This window comes from Copadichromis virginalis, linkage group LG18, assembly GCF_057382275.1.
Source record: "Copadichromis virginalis isolate Kocher_CV1m ecotype Utaka linkage group LG18, C_Virginalis_male_GT1.1, whole genome shotgun sequence".
NCBI classification, from domain to species: Eukaryota; Metazoa; Chordata; class Actinopteri; order Cichliformes; family Cichlidae; genus Copadichromis; species Copadichromis virginalis.
In genome coordinates this window covers 16,320,173-16,343,880 of record NC_140635.1, presented here as the reverse complement: position 1 = coordinate 16,343,880, position 23,708 = coordinate 16,320,173, and the positions used below count along the sequence as shown (strand labels likewise).

Sequence of the window (23,708 nt, the reverse complement as noted above, 5' to 3'; positions counted from 1 at the left end):
ATTACTGCAGCTCTTACATAAAGTAATAAATGCACACGGGTTTTGTACACGAGCTTACATTTCACCATGATCATGTAGACATCTATGGTGCAGATTGGTGGCTGAGGCAGGCGTTCTCCCTTCTCCAGTATCCCAGCTATTTCACTGGCTGGAATCCCATCGTATGGTTTGGTCCCAAATGTCATCAGCTCCCAAACTGTTACACCTACAGTACAGAGACGAGGACAGATGGTAAATGTCAGTTTGATGAGCTGTCACTGACTTTGTTTTGCTCCCAATAAAAAAAAAGAAAAGAAAAAGAAGGGAAGAAATGAGAGTGACAGGATGTACGCTTCTTAAGTATTGCACAGTATCAAAATAGCTATGTTGACAAATTGGCTCTGCATGCAGGAGTGGGAGTGAGCAGGATGCCTCTCTGCGTTGGAGGAACTGAAAAAGGGAAAAGGAGAAAAGGAAGCCCGCCACTTCTTCTAGGGTCTGCTGATGCTTTTGCCATACTGAGCGGAAAGCATGATCAAACCCTCGGGGAAAGAAGATTTGGAAGCTGGCCCACAAAAAAAGCTGTACTGTGTTTGGTTTCTGTGTGTGTGTGTGTGTGTGTGTGCTCCTGGGCTGGTAGAACTGTATATGTGGGTTGATGTGAAATTGTCCATCCGAGACTGCCAGCATGCAGGTGTGCGCTACCTAAAATTGCAGATGCTAACAAGATGTTCTCCCTTTTCACTCCCTGTTTGATGAGCTTTATTGACTCCAAAAACAACACGCTATCCGAAGCTTCAAAACGACTGCCCGCTCCCTGCCTCACTTTCTGTTAAAACGCTTTATTTAGCGATGAATGAATATTGCTCCAGTGAGAATGTCACCAATGCTCAGGAGCACGGAGGGCCAGCTGTTTTACTTATCAGAAGTTACACAAGGATTCGGGCTCAATCTGGGACAGCGCAAGCGAGGTTTTCTTTCCTTGTGACTCACCGTAACTCCATACGTCGCTCTGGTGCGTGTAAGTTCTGTTCAGGATCGACTCGAGAGCCATCCATTTTATCGGCACCTGTGGGAATAATCATTACAGTGTGATTAAAAAGAATGCAAAACCCGTGTGCACTTAAACTAATGACAAGTTACCCACTAACACGTTTATAATGTATGGTGTGTATATCATGTTGCATATGCATGCATGGGATGAATTAAATGTGACACTACTGATAACAGTGAGTTTATTTTTTGGCATCACTTTGCATCAAGTATTTGCAGGGATGTTTTCAACTTAAAACGCTGCAGATCTTTATATTTCTGAAATTGATTAATGTCTCTGGCCAATTCATTAGAGTTTATGATGCAATTTTGCTGCCACCTAATGGTGAGATATACAAAAGTCTCTTTTTATTATTAACCTCTTGAGACCCGAACTCTTCCACTGCATGCATTTTTAATTTCTCTTTGATATTTGGGCATATTGGGACCCGGTGAATGTAAAAACAAAGAATTACCAGATTTTTTTTAACTGATTTTTGATTCTAAGAAAAATTAGGATATTCATTTAAAATTTTGATAGAACAGTAGCAGTATAATGTCCTCGTAAGTAGATATCAGGCCCTTGTAGAGCAAATTTTGTATTTTGGTCTAAATAACCCAAAATGTGATGTCCACATATGTGGATGCCAGGTCCTAGGAGGTTAAGGCAGACTTAAGGTATGTAAAGACCGTCACACAAACCTTATGGCAGTTTTTCTGCATAAGCCAATTATATATTTTTTAATTGCACTACACAAAAGAGTGTCTGAAGTTTAGTGATTCATCTGGATTTGTCCAGATGTTTCTTTTCCACACCTGCACATTTGGTGTTGACAGGCAATACAGAGAGATGTCTGGGCTGAATTTGTATTATATTATTTCTCCTAATTACATCTGATATAACATGCACTGCTCACCCTGTAGTTACAGGCACAAAAAAACAAACAGCACAGCATGTTCTTGAGTAAGGAATCCTTCAGTTTCCCAAAGGAAACAAAAGACAAGAAACCCTTTTGATTTGTCATTTCTCTCTGAATGTAATTCACTGACAGAAGCTATTTAAATACAGCACCACTTGCATGAGATACAGAACAAAACAAAGTACAAAAATATATCTTTTATGCAGTCGAGCTGAGTGAACTACAGGAAGCGGTCTGTCAGTTGGCAACTGGCTATAAATTCATTAAACAAGATCATGTTCATATTTAGGCCCATTTGTGTGCAGCAACAACTCTATCCATCAGTTTTCTTCCACTTATCTAATTCAGGGTTGTGAGGGGGCTGGAGCGTACACTCTAGACAGGCCACCAGTCTAATGCAAGGCTAACACAGAGAGACAGGAAACCATTCACACTCACATTCACTCTAAGGTCAATTTAGCATTTCCAATTAGCACAAACCCATCAGTGTCTTTGGACTGTGGGAGGAAGCCGAGTGGATTCTAAACTTCTGGGATCACCCGCTGTGATGCAACAGTGCTCACAACAACTGACTAATAAATTTAAAAAAAAAACCCAACTAACCTTTCCTCCATCCGCATGGTACTCTTTCTCATCTGCCTTTAGCAACTTGGCCAAACCAAAGTCAGTGATCTTGACATGTTGAGGAGTCTTCACCAGGACGTTTCTGGCTGCCAAGTCACGATGCACTAAGTGGCGCTCCTCCAGGTAGTTCATTCCCTTTAATCAAACAAATAGTGAAATACAGATTACATAAGAGCCGTGCTTTCACGGGCTCGCCGATATTGTTGGAAACGTGAAAACACCGCTTGCTCAGACAAAGTGAAAAATGACATCTGTCACGACAGACTTGTCATGATAATCTGATTACTCAGATAAAAGAAACGGTATTTCTTTACAAAAAACGGCTGTTCTTTATAAAACCTCTAACAAAAACGCTGACGACTTGACTCGCTCTGCAAATCTAAGTTTAAGCGTATGTTTTGAAATTGCACACCCACTAAGACTTAAACCCACAAAAGCATGTGATTAATATTATTGTTATTGAAAATAAAATAAATAAAATGCCTAGATTTATATCTTCATTGGCTGATACAGAGCTATGCGCATGTAAAACAACTCCAGCAACAACAGGTCCAACCTAATCAACAGATTACTCAACTGTAACGTGACACCTTTATGAACTTTCCCTCTTACCTTGGCTATCTGCACACACCAGTTGAGCAGGTACTGGGAGCCAATATTGTCCTTGTGCTCTTTGACATAATCCAACAGGCAGCCGTAAGGCATGAGCTGCGTTATGAGCTGCACCGTGGAGGTGAGGCAGATGCCCAACAGACGACACACGTGGGGGTGCTCCACACTGGCCATCACATAAGCTTCCTGTAAGATGACATAAATGATTTACATGATTTACAATTCAAAATTATGTTTATTTCTCTTCTTTACGTATTGGCTGTTTATGCAGCCCCTGAGCTCGTGTCTGCTTAGCGCCCTCTTCCTTTTAATGGACTTCTGCGAGGAAACCCGGTGATGGAAGCCATTTAGGAAATCCATGCCATGCTAGCATCGGATTCATGTAAGATTATTAAAAGAAAAAAACTTAAAAAGAAAACACAAGGTAAACAAATAACCAAGTGTTTAGGACACATACTTTTATGTGTGTTTAATTTCATTTTTTGCAAACTTTGTCCACATTTTGTAAGTAAGTAAGGGAAAGCACAGGTTCCCTTCAAGGTACAAAAGCAAAAAAATACATTTTTAATTATTCAAAGGTCCTGTGACTTATTGGCTGGTAGAGATATCCTTGTGAATGATAAACAAGACATTTTTTTAAATACCCGTTATCAGGCGATAAGTTTCTCAGGAGCAGTAATACAGCACCAACAGCTGTGTATTTTATTGCTCGACAGTGGAAATTATCAAAAGAGACAAAGTACTTTAAGAATTTAAAAAATGGGGATAAGGAAACCACTGCAAGCAGTAATTCAAACTGAACTTTATCTAGTTTCCTGTCATGAAAGCAGAAATGCATGCAAAATATTGTCTACACGCCTAATACGATATCAGTATTGCTCAATAAATTCTCGGCTTGGGGCTACGCAATTCAGACAGCCTGATGAAAACAAGGTTTCCAAACACGTTCTACTTTACAGTGAAAGACTGCCCTTAAGTTAAGAAGCTGAGAGGACATTTGTGTCCACCACAGCGAGTGGACGTGCAGTGACTGAGCAGCAGAACCACAAAATCACAGGATCCAAGATGCACATTTGTCTGTGTGCATAATGCATTTAACACAGGCTGCTTTCTCGGCACTGCATCAGCGCTGCATTCCTTTCCAGAACACCTCAGCCTTGGATTACACCAACGCCCACTCGCTGCCTTCCCATGAATTAATCCCATTTCCAGCAGTCCCATAAGATGAATGCCATGTAAACAGACACGTTCTCCATTACAAGGAAAAGTGGCCATTAGCTAGATTATAGGACACATTAGTGGAAACTTGACAACCAGCAGCCAACAACTGTCGCTCCTTAAGGCTGATGTAGTTTTGAGTCAAAATATTGTGATAATTCCTTAAAAAATGTGCGTAACATTTGTAACTTTTAAAATGTATACTTTCATTTCCAGCCCTTAACAGAAGGAGGCAGGGAGGGAGTATTTCAAATGAGCTGTTGTGTTCAGCTCCAATTTAGTATTACGGTAAGCACAGAGGCCAAAAATTACCACATAAAATGAGTGAACCTACATCCAAGATCTCCTTGTTTGCTTTAGGGGACGTGGCCTCTCTCAAAACCTTGATGGCGACCGGGATTTTCACGTCCTCTCCCTCCGGGACCCACAGACCCTGCATGGACACAAGCATTTTATTTTATGTGCTGCAATTAGACCTGAATCATCAAGTGAGCGCACAAGCATATGTGTAAATGTTAGCATACACTGTGCAGTACAAGTACAAATATTGACATGCATGTGCAAGCCAAAGCTACACCTGCTCTCAAACATACAGTAAACAGTGCATTTGTATTCTGCTTGCAGTCCATTCTTTGCAAAACTGTCCACACTACGAAGGTCAAAAAGCGACAAACAGGCAGAAATACAAAGCAGAACATCGAGCTGACCTACAGTCTCTCCCTCTCTCTCTGGAGAGTTACGCTAACCTAAAACCGAACCCTAAAATAAATGGTTAACCTTGAGGAGACCAGTGTTTTGTCCCCACAGGGAAGGAGAGTTTCCAGAATGTCACTGCATAAACGCATAAACCCAAATTAACACACGAGCACCGAAAGTGAGACTGAAGTCACCCGTGCATGACCTGGCTTGTTAAAAATGTGGTTTTATAACAGAAAAATTGACAACAGATGTAGCAGATGAGTGAAAACGCTGACGGTGTGTTGGTTCTGGCTCTGAGAGAGACCCAGATTCAGTAAAGCTCAGCACTGGGGTTCAATTATAAGAAAAAAGAAACAACTCCAGGGTGCCGCTTTTTGTTTTGTTTTTTTACCTTGTAAACAGTACCAAAAGCTCCTGATCCCAGCACCTTGATTTTCTTAAACTCGGGTTCCTTCAGGATCCGCAGCAGAGCCTGGTTCGGTGCCTCTCCACTGGGAGTGAGGGGTTCGACCAACTAGAGAGAAGAAATCACAGTCTTGCATATTGTCTCAGCTGTAAATGAATGCTGACATTTCCTTCATCATCTTAATGTACTCCTCCAAGCGCGGTGACTCAGCTTACCTCTCTCTCTTGGAGCAGTCTACGCATGGTCCTCTTCCTCTTGATGTGGCGTCGGCGGAGCAACACAAAAACAGACAGGCCTGCGATGAGAGCGGCCAGCAGCCCACCGACAACACCAGCCGCGACCATGGAAAGACCAAGGGGGCTGAAAAACAGGAAGGGGGGGGGAGGTTGTCAAACAGAGTGCGTTTGTGAGTTTCAGCAGAAATGTGATTAACACATCTACCTCAGTTAACTTATCCCTAAGAAGTGGTGATCTGTGTTGCTGTGTTTACTCACCCTTTGCTGTGGCAGCCTTCAAGACCTGGTCCAATGCACCTGTAAACAAATGAGTGCGAAGAGTCTAATGCAACTGACAAAATCAGCACAGAGGGATTGTTTTCCTATGAAAAACCCTTTGCAACCAATCAGAAACCAATGCTGTTGCCACGCTTATGTTTCCCAGCGTACTTGATTTCATTTCTGCCACATAAAGCACCAAAATCGTCTGTAAAATGCCTACAAAACTAAATACTTTCAATCAATGCATCAGTCACTGGGGTCAACCGGGGACTGTTTATTTCCACGCAGTCCAGTGGTTTATTTATGAAACTACTAAACCCAGTTGTGGAAACACATATCCTATTCTTCTTCGTAACAGTCACTGAGGCTCATTTACACAGCAGCTTTCGGTGGTTTAAAGGTATCTCAGACGACTTCCCAAGTTACTCATTGGGCTTAACACTGATCCTCTATCATTGTGAAAACTGTGTCTGCTTTTAGTTCTGCTGTTGCTATTATTTCTTTGTTCTCAAAAGTACTACAGATTTGCAAAAACAACATATAGTTGTCTGAAAAGGAAAGTTTTTCACAGGAATCTAATCCAGTCCTCTCAAGGAATTCAGCTAATCAAAAGCACTTTAACTGATCACCACTAAGTGTGAGAATCTCTGGAGCATTCAGGTGTGTGTTAACAAAATGCCACAAGCTTCCCAGGATTGTACACCAGCAAACTCACCCCAAGGTCAGAGAAACTGGAAAAAAATTCCACGAGCTACATCTCAGACTCTACAGGCCTCAGTTAGGATGTTAAATGAAAGTGAAGTTCATGATAGTACAATCAGAAAAAGACTAAGTATGGCTTGTTTGGAAAATACCTCTTCCTCTAAAAAACCCTCCAAAAACATACTTGAACACAATCAAAGGTAGACCTGCTGTGGGGCTCTCGAGGGGAGTCGACCTAGCTCACCCAATCAGTGAATTCTCCTTCTTGATCTATTCTGGCAGGTATTCAGAAAATCTGGTACCGTATGTTTCAGTTTTCTCCATGTTTACCTTCTCATACTGTCTCTGATGGGTCTCCAAGGAGGTCCAGAGGACTTGTGTACCTCACTCCCTGTCAATTAGCCCATCTTTTTGCCATGAGGGCTCTGAAGCAATCAGGTGGTCTTTGTCTTCCACCAAAATACGCTCAAAGACAGAAAAACCTTTATTTAAAAAACTCATATGAGGCCTCTATTCTTGTGTTTAACAAGATTTACTATAAGACATGAGATAATTTTCCTTTGGTATAGCTGAGGTGTTATATATACTTTTGCTATTGCTGCTGAAGGTGCCTATACAAGCCACAGCATCACAAGGTGTTCTTAGTTCTTCACAGAGAGCCTCCTCACATGACTGTAAACCTTCTAGGTCCAAAAAGCATTTAAAAGAAGAAGAAATTAAGTCAGACATAATCGGTTTGTTTTAAATTGAAAAACACACAAAACCACACAAAAGTCCTGCAGTCTAGAACAACAACTCGTCTCTTGGGGTGTCTGATTTTAATCAGAAGTCCAAGAACCGCCTCAGCAGACGCTTCAAGCTCGGGGCACATTTCTGCATCAGTGTTACAACAGACAAATGTTTCCAAAACAGAGAAAATGCCTGTGCCTGTTCTCAGGTCAGCTGAGCAGTGCTTTTTACCCCTGAGTGCAGTTTTTGTGGCATTGCTGGCACACTTTCTGTTCATCTGCGTATTTCCACACTAGTGCGTCGTCCTCCCCCAGCACGCCTTGGGGACAGCGGGGCACGCAGAACAGTCCATCTTTGAAGTTAGCACATTTAGTGCAGTTAGCAGACTCCTGAAAGTGGAAAAAAAAGAAGATAAAGATTTATTATGTTTACGACTCTATTGACAGCAGTTATAAATATTTGGTAAACTACACTGTCTCATAGTAATAATTTCTCAAAGCAAATGTTTGGCAAATACAACCAAGTTAGATCTTTCTTTTCTTTTCTTCATCTTTAATTTTTTTTGGTTCAGGCTAGTGAAAAGATGATTCAATGCACTGATCATGCCTGAATAAAATAGCGGTAATTTAATACGTTTCCCAGATCTGCCTCCCACTCTCTCTTTGTCAGGTTGTGCTTCTGTTTTTGATAATTAGAGGGTTTATTTCCCAGTTATCAAAGTAAAAGAAAAAGAAAACAACCAGATTGCACATTTTGTGGCTGCGCTGCATTACAGCCGATCAAAGCTGCTGCTGACTGACAAATCCGCAGAACTAACGTGTCTGGATTGGATTTCACGCTGTGCAAATGTTAATCTCTTCTAAGCAACGCTCACAGAACTGTTTAACACAACTGCAAAGTGTTTTGTTTTGTAATATTAGTTTAGCTGCTGATGGCAAACATACAGGCGCGCTGCAGGTTGCGGTCCCGTTCATGTGCTGACACTCGGGGTGGCACTTGATGCAGGTTTTATTCACAGCTGTCTCGCGCGGCTCTCTGCAAAAACAAGAAAGAAAAAACAAACAATAAAAAGCATGACATGCCTAGTTTGAAACTATTATATGTGTTTTATTTTTAAAGTTTTTTTGAGGACAGGAGTTAAACTGTAAGCACGTCGAGATTCTTTGTTGGACAGAGGTCTCCGAAGATAAACAGATGTGAGCGACTATGTCGTTTCGCCTCCAGTGTTTGTCTTAAATCCACTGGAGACTGAATTTCAAAATGCTTCGGATCATATCTGCTTTTCTTTTTCTGTCAATTAATTCTCAGGATCGTGTAGCGTCAAAGTCTTGGAAATACAAAAATAGACTCTGAAGGAGTGAACTGTACAGCATGGAGACCTGTTGTGTTTTTAGCTTGTTTGTTTTTCAAAGCTTATTAAAGGCAGTCAGAGAGATGCCTCCCTCACCCCTCCAGGATGTTGCAGGAGTCGACGCAGCTCCCGTCGCGCTTGTAGTCGCGGCACAAAATGCACATACTGGGGCCCGGACCCCAGCAGCCGTCCGCCGTGCACTTCTTGTCGCAAGTGTCGTTTCTCAGAGCTGAAACCCAAACACACAATCTCAGCGAGAGCTCTTTCCTGCATAATTATCCAATTTTGAAATTAAGATCCTGTAATTAAATCTTACTCGTGCAGCGCATAATCAAAAACAACAACAACAGCAAAGATCCGACTGAAGCCGGTGTGAGACAAACAGAATTTACCGCAGGTGGCAGCGTTGGCATTGCCCTCTATATTAACAGTTTGGTGTGGTGATTTGAAAAGCTTCTGCCAGTGCTTTGCATCGGTGTAACAGAGTTCAGAGTTCTTAGAGACAAACACATCTCCATCACTGATTTCTCTGAGGGACCTCAGGCCCAGGTGGGTGATATGTAGAGCAGCCACAACCAAACTGCGGCTTCCGCTACCAAATGGGAAACGAGAACAAAATAAGAAGAAGAAGAAAAAACAAAACATTTTGTGACGGGTTGAATAACACTGCGGTTTGAATCAACAGGGGGTCTTTACAAGGAACATACCGTTTAGTTCTCCCCCGAACGACCTCCAGATTCTCAAAAGGACTCAGTGAGCTCATGGTATTTGGCCACGTTTGAATCCACAGGTACCCTGAAGCAACAAGGTTTGTTAACCTTAAAACTGTTTAGATGCACGCATTTAGATGCATGACTCAGCCCTTACGCAGTCTTACCAGTAATTTCTTTAACTGTCTTAAACACATTAAGCTGGGCAGGATCCATCTTTGGTGTTTTGGTGTATTGATCCCTGAAAATGAGAAAATACACCGTACTGACTGCTGATAAAGGTGATCGAGCACAAAGGCAGCAATGCTAGTCATAGCCCAGACTTACCCATTAATTGATGTGTGGATGATGTCGATGTTTCCATTGATTTTGGTGCAGTTTTCAAAGGAGCCGATGTTTGTGGCATTGATAGACAGAGTGTGAACCAAGTCTCCTGTTCCAAGTCCATTACACACTAAAAAAAACATTTAAAAAAATACTACGGTAGTTAATAACAATAAAAAAGAATCATAATAGTTTAATAATAGTTTCTCATAGATTTTGGTCCATATTAATGTGATAGCATCACACAGTTATTCCCGATTTGTCATTTCAGTACAGCGAACTCAAAATGTTCAAGAATCCAATTTCAGATAATTTCAGTTTTGTGATGTGAAATATTATCTCGCTAGAAGCAACCATCAGAAGATGGGAACACTGTGGTCAAGGGGAAGACATGGTCAGCGGCAGCATTAATTGCATAGAGATCTGCAGCTAACTGGGTATTTTCTCTGTGGATCAGCAGTTTCTGAAATACTCAGAGCAACCCGTCTGGTGCAATCAAAGTCACTAAAATCTTGCCCATTCTGATGCTCACCTCAGCAGGTCATCTTGAACATAAGCCACACCTAATGAAGTGAGTCAGTGCATAAAATATAGCCTATAAATTTTCACCAAATCAATAATATTTGCTTTTTTATTCATCTCAGTTGTTTAAAATTCCTCTGAATATACGTAGGATGCATGACATGTCTTTGAAATCGAAATCTTATGTGCATTTAGAGCATGTGTCTAATATGCATTCATTCATCATAAAGATTCAGGAGTTACATACATTTTAACAAGTCGGTGCATAAAATCTGGCCTATGAGTTTTCACCAAAACAATACCATTTGCTTAAAAAAAAATCATCTCAGTTGTTTAAAATGCCTTAAAATGACTGAGTTTAATAAAAATGTTGTTCAGTTGTATCTGTGTTCCTCTGAATATAAAACCAAACAGAAATAGCTTAAGGATGAGTGACATGTCTTTGAAATCGAAATCATATGTGCATTTAGTGCATGTGTCTAATGTGCATTCATTATAAAGATTCAACTTGGCAGGAGTTATATACATTTCCATTAGAACGTACAGTGTGGTAAACATGCTCCCGTCCCAACTTTTTGAAGACGTTTGCATCAAGTTAAAAACAATGAAACATTTGTTTTCCTTCACTCTTTTCAATTAAAAAGGGTTAAATTATTTACAAATTACTGCATTCTGTCGTATTTACATTTTACAGCTTAACCTCTGTGAAAACAACATAATAAGAAATTGTTCTTAGCGTAGCTACAAACAGTTTGTTTTTTGTACACGGTGAGAAATATTTGTCCAGATTGCACAGTAACAGCTTATCTTCTTACCTTTTGGACACAGCCCGTCACACTTGGCGCACTTCCTGATTCCTCCTACCTCCACCTCATATGTGTTATCGTTGCACGTCCGCACACATGCGCCGTAATCAGAAATAATATAATTACCTGGAAGAATATGCAAAATATAAGCTGCTGCTGCTGCTGATAATCTCATATTCATGTGCACTAGATGGATCTTAAATCATCTTAAAATCATATTAAAATATCTGGGGGGAAAAAGCTTTTTTGTAGCAAATAATCTTTTATTAGTTATACAGCAGCTTAACTAGCAATGTTGCTGAACTGCAGAGCTCCTTCAGTGACAGACTGCTGCATCCTAGATGCATGAAGGAGCGTTTCCGCCCTGCAGCTGTCAGATTGTACAATCAAAACCGCTCCCAACAAACACATTTGAACATGTTTGTTTACATACATATTTAATTTTAATAACTGTACAGTACTCTGCTTTTGGTAACTATTGTCCTTGATGTAAATATGTAAAAAAAAAGGTGTATGTTTCTGTTCTGTTTCCTGTGTCCTGTTTGTTTGTATATGTGTTTTTTTCTTGCTGCTGTTACAACCAAATTTCCCCTTGTAGGACAATAAAAGGATTATTCTATTCTATTCTCTATTCTAATGCATAATGATGACAGAATATAAACACAGAAATACAGGGACACACCTGTGCAAGTTAAAATGATAAAACGCAGTTGTTGCATTAACACACTCTCAATCATTTGCTTTTCTTGTTTATACAGTTTAAAATTAAACTTGGACAAACTGTCACGACTGAATGTCTAACCACCCTGAAGGACAACCTGGGCAACTGTTCTGCAAGTCAGCATGCCGCAATATGGAACAAAAGTGTAATCATGCATGATGAGCTTCATACTGCCGATTGGGACCCATTATTTTACTTTTATTTATCTTGACTGTCGAGACATAGCTACAATGCACGCATCAATGTAGGCTAATGTAATATATCTGTCTAGCAGGATTAAAAGTTTAACTGAAATTGGCAAAAAAAAACCTAAAATAAAAAAAACCTAAAAATTTATCTGGTTAAAGCCGGCCTTACGTGGGCAGCTTTTGACACAGGTGGCCCCGAAGCTGTACTTTCCATGCGGATTAGGAACCAGCTGGTGCAGGTTGGGGTCGTAACGATGAAGGCCTGGGCAGGAGTCCTTACACACCCCATCATCCTGGAAGTCCCGACAGGCCTGCAGCACAAACAAGCGTCATCTAGCACACTGGGACCAAAACAGAGCCCCGCACTAATGATAACACTGCATTCCTTTATCACAGCCTTGGCTTAATACTCATAGCTGCACAGAGAGGCAGAACAGACGCTGTTATTCAAGGCACTGCCAAGTGCAAGATCTAATCAGACGCTCCACATCTCATCTCTACTGAAACCAATAACAAACTTCGGATGATAAAAACAGATGTCTGAGAGTGAGAGCTTTATTCTGTTGGAAGGTCTTCTTCAGGAACCTACAGAGTAGCAGAATTATGTAGTGTAGTGTTGCACTTAGGAACAGTTTTTTATTAGTTTTGGTGTCTTTGTGTTGGTTTCTGTTTGACTGGGAGTCTTACACTCACCAGGTACACCTGTTCCATTTCTTGTTAATGCAAATATCTAATCAACCAATCACGTGGCACTAATGGCTGCTCCTATTAGCTAAAAACAGGAAAATTAGGGTACAATTCAAACAAGGTTCACCAAAATTGGACAAAAGAAGATTTTGTGTCGCAAAATGTGTGTGATGCTATCATGTCAGCATGAACCGAAATCTCTGAAGAAAGTTTCTAGTACCTTGTAAAATCAATGGCATGAATAATTAAGGTCATTTAAGACAAAAGGGGATCCGACCTATATTAGCAAGGCATAACTAAAACATTAGCTGGTGAACACAGGCCTTGGTCACATGTTTGTATGATATCACACAGTAACATTAAAAGTGCCTTTGTCTCACCAGACAGTCTTCAGCTCTGGGTCCCGTGCACCCCGCGGCACAATGCTCATTGCAACAGTCACTCGGTGAAGGTCCTTTGCACCTCTTGGAGCACTGCTGGGCACAGTTCAGCTTTGTCACTGGAGATGAGAGCAGCAGAAGTTGAGTGGAGTGTCCAAGCCCAGGAATGAATTTGTTCTTCTTTTGATTCTGATGCCCTATCATCACCGTGCATTACAGTACTTTAAACATGTTCAAATTATGAAAAATTGGAGGATTGTGCGCACAGATTTGTTTTACCTTGCTCTTGTTTGCAGTAAATAAGCTAACAATTAATAAAACAGTGCTTACAAGTCTGACAGTTTTCAGGACCAGGTGCCCAACATGAGCCATTGAAACAGCCTGAGTCACATTTTCCACCTGTTGAAAAAGAAACATTGCGAAGCACCAAATTAAAAACCTTTTAACTCACAACAAATTATATCTCTGTCTTCTGGTGTAAAGTAATACTTACAATTTTTGTTTTTGCTAGGAGTTGGATCAATGCTGATGTTTCCAACATTAACAATATCAGACCACTGGATTGTTTCCACATTGCAAAGCTGGTTGGTCAAAAATTTTACTCCTCCTTTAAGAATTTCTGCAAAAAGAAAACTTCATATGAACTACTACGCAAACATGCACACGTTGGAATATTTACATAGTTTGTAATAATACTGAGTGTCATATAAAACATGATTATATTTAGGGGTTAACCTACCTGTCAGGCTGGTCAGAAGAATCTGATCGGTGCCCTTATTTGTAGATTTGTTATAATTGGAAATCACAGAAAGAGCAAAACTTCCATCATAGAGAGAATGGCCTCGAATGATGCGCAGGTTCTCCAGAGGAATCCTGGATACTGTATTGAGGGCGATCAGGACGTAGCCACCAACTTCTTTGATTGACTGGAACGAAAAAAAGACAAACTTCATTTTTGAATTAAAAAAACAAAAACTTTTGTATTTTCTGAACGACCTGCATTTATATACATTTACATTAATATTTTAAGAGAAAACTGTGAAACTGGTGGTCCATAACACTGGTAGACAAAGATTAATCCTATTTTTATTGTGCTAGAGTCACATTCAGTTTGTCTGATAGAGGTGTGTAAATTAATGTTCAGAAGCACAGGGACACCTACACATATCACCTAAATGAGCTGCTTAGACATTGAAAAATACCATGAAGCTCCCAGCACACAGGTTTTGTGCTGATGTTAATACCAGAGGATGTTTAAACCTCCTCTGGCAGAGTGTTGGTGACTTTTGCACACCGTGCTCCTCAGGTACTGGTGACTGGTAACTTGCCACTTTCAGGCTGAGTTTCACTTTCCAATAACAGCACATAGAGTTGATGGTGGAATAAATTTCACAAACTGACTTGATGCAACAGTGGGATCCTAAAATAGCACCAAAGTCAAATTCAGTCTTTTCTTTCCCCATTCTTTCACAAATGTTTGTAAATGCAGACTGCATTGGTAGGCGTTCGATTTTACACGCCTGTTGCAATGGGACTGAAAACACTTGGGTTCAAAGATTAAGAGGTGTGGCCCAAATACTTTTGTTCATACAGTGTATGTGATGGATGCTAAAAATAAGAAAATATAAATAAAAGCTAAGAGATGTATGGTTAACTCCACAATGTCAACTCTAAATCTTATAAATCAAATCGGGTTTTCTGTCCAACTAGAATAAGACTCACAGTTGTTTGTATTTGCTAACCAGTCAAGTTTCACTTTATATGTCATCCCTTTAATTCTATTCTGTACTATTCTGGTGAAAAGCGGTCATCAATAGCATATGAATGCTTAAGTTATGGCAAAATAATGTGTTTCATGAAGTCAGGGTGACCTTTATTTTTGACATCTTTCTTGAGATATTTCATGTAAAGGATTCCTTCGACGAGCTCTTCACATATCAAATACATAAGAAATAGACAGATGTGCTCACAAGCCAAAAACATGTGTCGATGGCACTGAATCATAAAACTTTCAGCCAAACTATATTGCCTCAGGTCTACCTCTAGGGCTACAGACAGCCCACCAGTAGAATGGTTAGCACAGTATGTACAGTATGTTGCTCAATAGGTAATACACAGAGCCACAATAGAGATGGGCTAATCTGAACTGTGGACGCTGGGCAGGTCCAAAGTGATGAGAGAGAAAAGTAAGGATGAAAAAATAGGACTCTAAAAGTGACATCATTTAAGACACTTCCTCTTAATATCAGTGGAAATAAAGCCTTAAAACCTCTGAATAATATCTGCTGACTGTATGCTTTTCTGTCTTTGTGTGTGCAACCCTTCATGAGAGTGTGTGTGCCCAGTGTGCAAACCCCTATACAACCTTAAGCAAAGCTCCATCCACAGCATTATAAATACACCGAATCATCATACCTATTCACTCTCCACTGATTTTAATTATCTGAACTGAAGCGATGCAAGAGGCTACACACATCCAGTATAAGGGGCTTGGACAACTTTTAATCGCACTCTTTCTCTAATCTGCTATATACATGCTTATCCTCAACTCCTAACAAAGTGCGGCTTTTACCCGGAGGAAGGACAGGTCACGGTGATCCTCCATGTGTGTGATCTCCAGGTTCTCCAAGACTACGGTGCAGTTGCTGTAGGTCTTCACCATGTTCCTGTAGTGGTCCTCTTTAGTTCCCAAAAGGTTTAAACGATTGGTTACACCTTGGCACACTGCAAGAAAGGAGAATTCATCATTGTTTCATTTAAATGTTAAAAGATTCAGATTGTAAATCATGTGGAATTGCAGTGGAGAGTCACCAAAGTATTTAAACCAAGGCCCACAGTGCAATCAGTCAGAAACAGAAACATTCCCTGCTTATGCAACATGCTGGCTCCGTTTATGACTTTCTGTGTGTGTGTGTGTGTGTGTGTGTGTGTGTGTGTGTGTGTGCGTGTGTGTGTGTGTGTGTGTGTGTGTGTGTATCTCTGTTGGAGAATTTAGTCTGTGCAGTCATAACTTGGCATGCTTTCATGTGAAAATAACAGATCTGGGCTGCATCTGCAACAAAATCAAATCTCAGTGACGAGTTAAGTTCTGGCCCGCGAGTCAAAGTCAGCTGCGTGTTTTTATGCTGGCAAAGGTCTCAATCTTTCCACTTGTATGAAGGCTGGTTAAAACAATCCCTGTGACCAGTAAGTCCAACCCATTGTGGTATTCTCCAGAAAAGTTCTGGTGTGTCACAAATTCCATGACAGTTGTAGGTTTTTGTTTTTTTGGAGAGGAGATTCACATGTCTACATCTCAAAATTAAAAGTCTAATTTCTAGTTTAACCATATTTGACTCAATCGCAGGATTCATGACATGACGAAATGACAATTTAGTGCTTAAACAATGTTGATAAATGAATGCTCTCTGAGTTTTCAGCTCCCAGAGAACAACTATGGGCTGATAAATTCGCCTATTTAATGTTACGTAATACAATGAGTGAATAAGGAAGGTAGTGCAACAAACAGGGAGGCTCTTTTTTTTTGTTTTAATGAATGAATGGATTTTATTTAGAACAGCTCATCTTCTCTTATGCATGTTTAGGCCCCAAGCTGGTGAAACAGGTTCTGACTGGCAATGAAGAGAGAGCCATCAGTTAATCACCGCAACAGCTTTTTAACACACACACACACACACACACACACACGCACACACACACGCACACACACACATACAGTGTATGCACGCATAATAAGCAAGTCATTGATTGAGATTTAAATGATGGGTTCACTTGAGCAATTAACTCTGAAAAACAAAATATTCCTCCTCGTGATTATTAGAAATTGCGGTGCTGGCGTAATCCCTAAAGCACATTCCCAAACATGCCTGCTCTTGACAAAAGAAAGCCAAACAACTTGGTCCGATTTCTCAGACACACCTCACAACACATAACAGCTCATGCAGTTGTGCTAACCAAGACACATGTGATTCACATCACTGAGGGAAAAGAACAGGGTTTCTCAACTGGTATCAAAGGATAAAACTGCGTTTTTCAATCGCACTGTGTGTTTTACTTATGATGTTGTGCTGGGTTCATACACACTAAGCGCAAAAGGAAGCTAATCAGTGAGAATTAGGCACAAACAGCTGTCAACCGCCCTCCCTCTTCTTCCTCCTCATTAGCTGGTCCCTGAGGGTTCTCCCTGACATGAACCCTGCAGTCCAGCAGCCCAACACCAGAGTAACAGAGGCAGATGAGCAAAAGCAAGCTGACAGTTTTAATTAGAAGAGCCACGTGAGTTGTAATTAGCCCTCTAATTATTACTCAGATTGTGAAAACCAAACTGTAATAAACAAAAGGTTGTCGGGTTTTTGCAGCTGTGAATATTAATAAACCTGATCTGAACATCGTGAATGCTATTTTGCAAACAGAGACAATCACTTAGAGTATATATACATGCATATCTCCCAGTTATATATAAGCAGCCTGCTCCCTTTTTGAGTTATGAGCAGTGAAGGTGGAAAAAGACAGGTGAGGCTGATGGTTCAACAAATCTCCTCCAAGGGAAGATCAGACCTTGAGTGCCAAACAAGGAAGTAAAGCAAACAGCCAATTGGCCGAGCAAGCAGGCACACAGCCACAGTAAAGGTTCTCCTTGTCCACTTGGTGATTTCACAACTCTCTTGCAGGTGGTAAATGATCTGATATTCTATGACCATAAATGGATTTCCAGGAGCAACAAAAGAAAAAACAAATGAGGTCAAGCTGTGGGACATAATTGTTAAAATCTGAAAGAGTGCTCTATAATTGTGCTGGGAATAATTTGTGTTAGACTTTAACCTGGGAACCTTCTCCAAGTGAAAATGACTCATGTTGAATCACATTTACAATAAAAGTTTGCAGACGTGGTAAGCTACCTTCGCTCTGAAAGAGACAAACTGTTGCTAGTGAGGAAATGAACATGCAGACTGGAAATGACAGGAACCTGTTTAGTTGCTTTTTTAGTCCATAAACCGTTGATTCTGAAATGTAACCTACTGTCTGCAGCCTGCTATAATGCAAGGTTAAGGGTGGGGTTTCTTATGATGTAACTGATACTGTGACAAAGACTAATTGCAGATTGCTTCACTCATTCCAGCTGTACTGTCGTCACAAAACGTCCAGGAGGTAGGTGCAGGGAGTGGTACGGCATGAGTGTGCGGGTGTGTGCACTAGCATATATGCAAGTGTGCAACACTCTAAGCGGCACAAGCTGGATTGAGCTCCGTTGATCAGCACCCAGTCAGAGAATGACAAAGGACCTGATAAACCCGATCACGAGTCATCTAAACTTGCAGAAACGTCCAGTCGCATGTTTTGATGTTTACTTGGGAACTAGTGCTGGAAGTCGAAGGTGTGCGGGCACATATCTGTTTCTGGAGGCTATGGCATCTGCACCACTACATAAAAAAGAAACCATTGTTTAGTATTTGAGATAATTATCTCATTATGTCTTTAATAAACATTTACAAAGAGAATACAGAATAGAATAACTTTATTAACCCGATCAATGGAAAATTGTCTTTGGTTCACCATTCATACATACACACATACAAAACAACAATAAATAAACAGTATTGGTAATGACCAAAGTCCTTCTTCCCCCAAAGGGGGTTAATCGGTTGTCTGTCTGTCTGTTTGTTCGCAGCTTAGCACACACAACATGAATATATCTTAAAATCTCTAATTTTTTCAGCTTCTGGAAGCCAAAAAAATTCTGCCAATCCTGCTTCAATCATATGGATAAAGATAATAAAATACACCATTTTAATATGTAATACTTTAAGGTTATGGTCAAAGCTCAGTCATCAGCGTGTTGTATACAAAAGGCTGATGTCAGCATGTTGTAATAAAAACATCATAAAACACCAGAGTTTTAGTAGGCTATGGCCCTTGCCCTTCAGGGGAAGTTGTGCTCTCTGGTTGCTCTTGTTTGCTGTGTTGCTGTAATAAATCAGTGTGTGCAAGCCGTCTTTAATCAAAATGCTATGCTAAAGTGCAATTATTGTTGTTATGCATGAATCTTTAATTTTACTGTTTTGCAAAAAAGCTGAAAATACACCACACAAGTAATGGATTCCTGAAGAGAAAACGTATATTTGCAGTTGAATGTTCTGTTCATTTTTTACTTCTCAGAGAAGTCCTGTGTGCCAGCTCAAATATAGGTGACTTTGGTTTGTTATTTGCCTAATAAAGAACAACATCTTTTATATTTTTTCAACATTTTTTGATGACAGATTTAGAAAAGACTTCTGTTTTTTTGGTTTTTGTTTTTACGACAGGTGCTCTATTAAATTAGTCAAATGCGCTCCTCTTGAGATTTCAAGTCAATGTTCGAGTAGGCAAACTAGTAATCCTGGAAATTGGGCTGGAGAGAATTGAGACTGAATGTCTGTAAAGCATAAATATGAGCTGCAACATCCAGCATTGAAAAATGAAGTCAAGGCAAAAGTGCCAAAAACTGCAATTCCTCCCTTTATAACTAATTCCTGTCTCTATAAAAACTATACTGGTGCTAGTTTTTATGACTCACCTGTCAGCTTAAAGCTGTCAAAGAAAAATGTGTTTGTGTTGCTGGAGGCCGCTAGCAGTTGCTAGGTGAAGATATACATGTGCTGCACCAAAGGCCTTGCTGCGACCGCTTTGCATTCAATCTCATAGCGTGGTAACAAAACTGTGAAATCACAAACACCGTTTCCCTTGCACCTTTTGAAATAGGTTAGCTGTAGCGGTAAAATGTGTAAGTTTTACTGTGAAGGCGAACGTCTCAGGTTTTGGATTGTGTCATACTTTTTCAAGTTCCACTAAGGCTCAATGACTAGTTCGCATGAGCAGATTCCTTGAAAACTACAGGCAACCTGCTAACAACCAAAGCAATCACAAGGAGGCTTTTCCTGCAACACCATCAACCTCCAGCTACCATTAGCCAACCATTCGGGGAATACACATTTTTCATTAGCAGCCGGTGGTTGCTGATCGGTTTCTAGGCCTGTATGACTGAGGACTCAAAGGAATGGGTCAACGTTTTGGCGAATGCACATTTGTTTTCTGATGTAGGGGTTACATTAGAACATCAACACTCTCTATCCTGGTAAATAATGTTTGCTGAGCTCCAAATCTTGCACTTTTCCTTTAAAAATCTTTAAAATGACACATGAACTAAAGGGTAGGGCTGTGCGATATGACCAAAATCTTATATCCCGATATAAAACATCTATCGTCCCGATAACGATATAAATCACAAAAAATTTAATATTTTCTGTAAATTCTGTGAATCTCGGGCAGCTCGACTTGCGTGAAGTGTTTCCAGCTGGGCGTCGTGTAGCTGGAGTCGAGTGTTTTAACCGATGCACGATACTACACATTTTTAGACATAAGTTGTAACGGCCGCCGTTTTCTTTGTGAGCATTTATTACACGGCGTGCTGCGGGGAAAAGCCTGTTCTAACGTTTGAGTCTAAGGTTGATTTTTTAGCACCTGACGGCTCTTTTTTGCTTTTCATCTGTAAACACTCTGCATACTTTTTCACGTGATTCCGTTTATTTTGAAAAGTCTCAACAGGATCTTGAGCTTTATTGTGAAAGGTTTATGTGGAAAATAAACAAGCGGACATGCGATGGTTTTACCGTCGTTGTTGCTAAGACAACCCATAAAAACAGGCACTTGTCCGTCGGTAGTGTGGTTATATTAAATATAAGAGAAAGAGAGAACTTTAAGAAATTAATATAGCCACTACAGTGACCATCAAAACGATGAAAAAAAAATATTGCCGTAAAATTTTGCGACACCACGAAACAAACGATAGCATAAAATGAAACCATGTTTTCTACAGTCAATGAATGAAACGATAGACGTTTTTATATCGTCATCCGATACGACTAAAGGGCTGTCGTATGTTTGTGTTAGCATAAATATTCTTAGATTATATTCGTAGACTGATGTATATAATGTAAACCTTTTCTTTGATGGTTGGCAAAATCATAATTATTTATTGAGAAAATGGGTACAAATTGCAACGGGCCACAACACCACAGTCAAAGCAGACAATATAGTGTAAACATTTGAGAGACATTAACCAAACAAGATGAGATCGAATGTACAATCTTACTCACTAAACCCAGACAAGAAAAGAAAAAGTCAGTTGTACAAATTTACATTTGAGGTCTTATTTGCATGTTTGGATGAAACTTAGCCCCCCCCCCCCCCTTTAAGGCAATAACGAGTCCTCACGAAAGTAAACCAAACTTCCCTGATATCCCTCTAATGGTTTCCTCCAACAAAGTGAGCCGCCATCTACAAAATTAAATCATAATGCTTTATACCTTTCTGCAGACAACAGAAATGGTCTTGCCACTTTCTCTTCCTCTCACTCACTACCTGCGATTCAATTATGCTCTGTCCAGAGTCTCATAATTACATTACCTGAAAACGTATACATGATTAAAGGGAGGTAACGATGCTAAGTGACAGGACTCTCTCAAGTCAACAGCATTACGGTAAAATATCTTGCACAATTCAATCTCCAGTGTATCCGCCACTTTTATAACAAATCGATGCCAAGATTAATTCACCTATTTAGAAGTACATGTGTATTGTAAGAGGATAGTGATGGGAAGAGAAGAAGAAACCATCTGCTTTAGTTGGCTTCGGTTTCAAGTTGACGATTACTGGTGTTGTGGTTATTTTAGTTCCTGAACCTTCAGATTTAAGGGAATTATAAATTTCCCAAAGGCAAGTAAGTTAATGATGCAAAAAAAAAAATTCAAAGAAGTACATTCAAGCTCCCTTTTCCCTCGCTTATGTTTTCTGATTGGCTGAGATTGAGAAGGCACTACAAGTGGTCATATGTGCATTCAGTGGTGTTCATTCATATAAACATACTTTGTAGTTAGGATATCAGGAATTTTTAAGTCCTGCTTTTTTTTGCTGAGGGGAAATGCACTCTTCCTTTGCGTGGGAGTCATATCAATCCCTAAGAGAAAACATCTTCGGGCCTCAGAAAAGAAAAAGGGGTCAGTGTGGACTCAGAGGATACCCTCCCCTCCACACACACACATGGAGACACTCTCCCTCCCTATCCCCAATGAATGCAAAAACACAAGGCCCTCTGACATCTCAGGAAGTTGCTCTTGCATGGGGTTAGCTGGCTACCCCGCAACACTGAACCAGATGGTTGTTAACAGTCGTCTTTAGGGAGAGGAGGACACGAAGAATGATTTAAACTGAACTTCATGTACTATTTGAGAATAAGAAGTGACTGAAAGGAAATGACAGGGGTGAAAAAAACTGAAACCAAAAAGAACAAAAAAAATGTCAGGACTGGTTTGTGGTTTAGCCAACAGAGAAGTAAATGTGGGACACCCGGCTGTGGGGTCAAACTGTGGAAAGAGGGTGTAAAGCTGAACACTTGACGTATGGCCGTGGATGACCTTTCCCTAAAGACCAACAAAGGGGACAAAACATAGGGGTGGACAGCTGTAGAAGACCAGCAAATGGAGGGTCTTACTCAATACATCACATGTCCTCATAACAGTTCAGTCCCAGTGACTGCATTTGTTGGCCCCACTGCAGATGGAGCGCAGTCAGTGAAGTTTAGCTGTTAAAAGCTCAGCAAAGTGACCAAATAAAGACCAAAAAGGCTCGTGTTTACTCTCTGCTCCTGATGATTCCTCTCTACCAGTCACTGAGACACTCCAGATACCTGTGGCTGGACCCATCATAATGTTTACTCTCCACCTCAGTGTGAGGAAACTGTGGATTTAGGTTCTGCACAAACACAGGAAAAAAGTATGTATACTCACTGCTGCATACTGTGATCAGCATTTTCAAGACCTTAAGGCAGTACACAGTGCTGGAAAGGCTACATTAATGGGATAATCAACTGACCTTTGGGAGAAAGCAGTGAGCTCGATTTATAAACGAAAAAAAAAACTACTACTTTTCCTTAATTTAGGCAACAATAATCAATATTTAATATTAACAACAGGTCAGCTCACAGTGTGTGAAAGGACAAACCTCGACAAAGAAATAACACCTGATTATGAAGTTACCTTGAGCTCCACGAAACTCTATCAGCTCATTGTTTTGGTTTCTCATCCAACAGCTTTACCGTTTTGGTCCAGCAGTTTAGGTTATTGCACAATAATTCCACTGCGCCAAACATGATTTTGCTTAGAAGTTAATAGAAACCAAAACAGAATGAAAGGGACAGTGGATGCCAAAGTTTTGTTTGCCTAGTTGCTTGGAAAAAGAAAATCCTTAAAAAGCTTTGTTTGCTATCTACTGCTTGTGTTTGTTAAATACTCATCGTGTGATTATATGTGTCATTTTTGTGTTTATAGCCTGCTGTGTTGCTGTTGAATGAAATGATGTGTTTTGGGGGGCACCATGGGCAGAAGTCTCAGACAAAGAGAAGGAGAAACTAGAGAAACAAAAGCAACTGTTTGCTGGAGGCAAGAGAGAGAAAAAAGTGTGTTGGTTTTCTTTAACTTTCAGTGAACAAAGTTCACCCAATCCTTAAAAAATAAATATGTTACTGTATGTGCCTATTGACTTACAAGGGGCCTAACTCACTGACTTTC

General features: G+C 40.3%; 1 protein-coding gene across 1 annotated transcript in view; it reads right to left on the bottom strand.

The window, feature by feature from the left end:
• The window catches only part of egfra (epidermal growth factor receptor a (erythroblastic leukemia viral (v-erb-b) oncogene homolog, avian)), a 43,744-nt gene that overhangs the window by 7,085 nt on the left and 12,951 nt on the right, over positions 1 to 23,708 (bottom strand). The window contains exons 2-23 of the mRNA XM_085437875.1: positions 15,680 to 15,831; positions 13,847 to 14,033; positions 13,601 to 13,726; positions 13,438 to 13,506; positions 13,108 to 13,226; positions 12,210 to 12,351; positions 11,141 to 11,257; positions 9,807 to 9,933; positions 9,647 to 9,720; positions 9,477 to 9,564; positions 9,162 to 9,361; positions 8,866 to 8,998; positions 8,363 to 8,453; positions 7,650 to 7,807; positions 5,985 to 6,023; positions 5,706 to 5,850; positions 5,476 to 5,598; positions 4,720 to 4,818; positions 3,168 to 3,353; positions 2,535 to 2,690; positions 973 to 1,048; positions 59 to 205 (exon numbers count right to left, since the gene is read on the bottom strand). Of these exons, the coding sequence (XP_085294001.1) occupies positions 59 to 205; positions 973 to 1,048; positions 2,535 to 2,690; positions 3,168 to 3,353; positions 4,720 to 4,818; positions 5,476 to 5,598; positions 5,706 to 5,850; positions 5,985 to 6,023; positions 7,650 to 7,807; positions 8,363 to 8,453; positions 8,866 to 8,998; positions 9,162 to 9,361; positions 9,477 to 9,564; positions 9,647 to 9,720; positions 9,807 to 9,933; positions 11,141 to 11,257; positions 12,210 to 12,351; positions 13,108 to 13,226; positions 13,438 to 13,506; positions 13,601 to 13,726; positions 13,847 to 14,033; positions 15,680 to 15,831 (2,754 nt within the window). The remainder of the gene's footprint in view (positions 1 to 58; positions 206 to 972; positions 1,049 to 2,534; positions 2,691 to 3,167; positions 3,354 to 4,719; positions 4,819 to 5,475; positions 5,599 to 5,705; positions 5,851 to 5,984; positions 6,024 to 7,649; positions 7,808 to 8,362; positions 8,454 to 8,865; positions 8,999 to 9,161; positions 9,362 to 9,476; positions 9,565 to 9,646; positions 9,721 to 9,806; positions 9,934 to 11,140; positions 11,258 to 12,209; positions 12,352 to 13,107; positions 13,227 to 13,437; positions 13,507 to 13,600; positions 13,727 to 13,846; positions 14,034 to 15,679; positions 15,832 to 23,708) is intronic.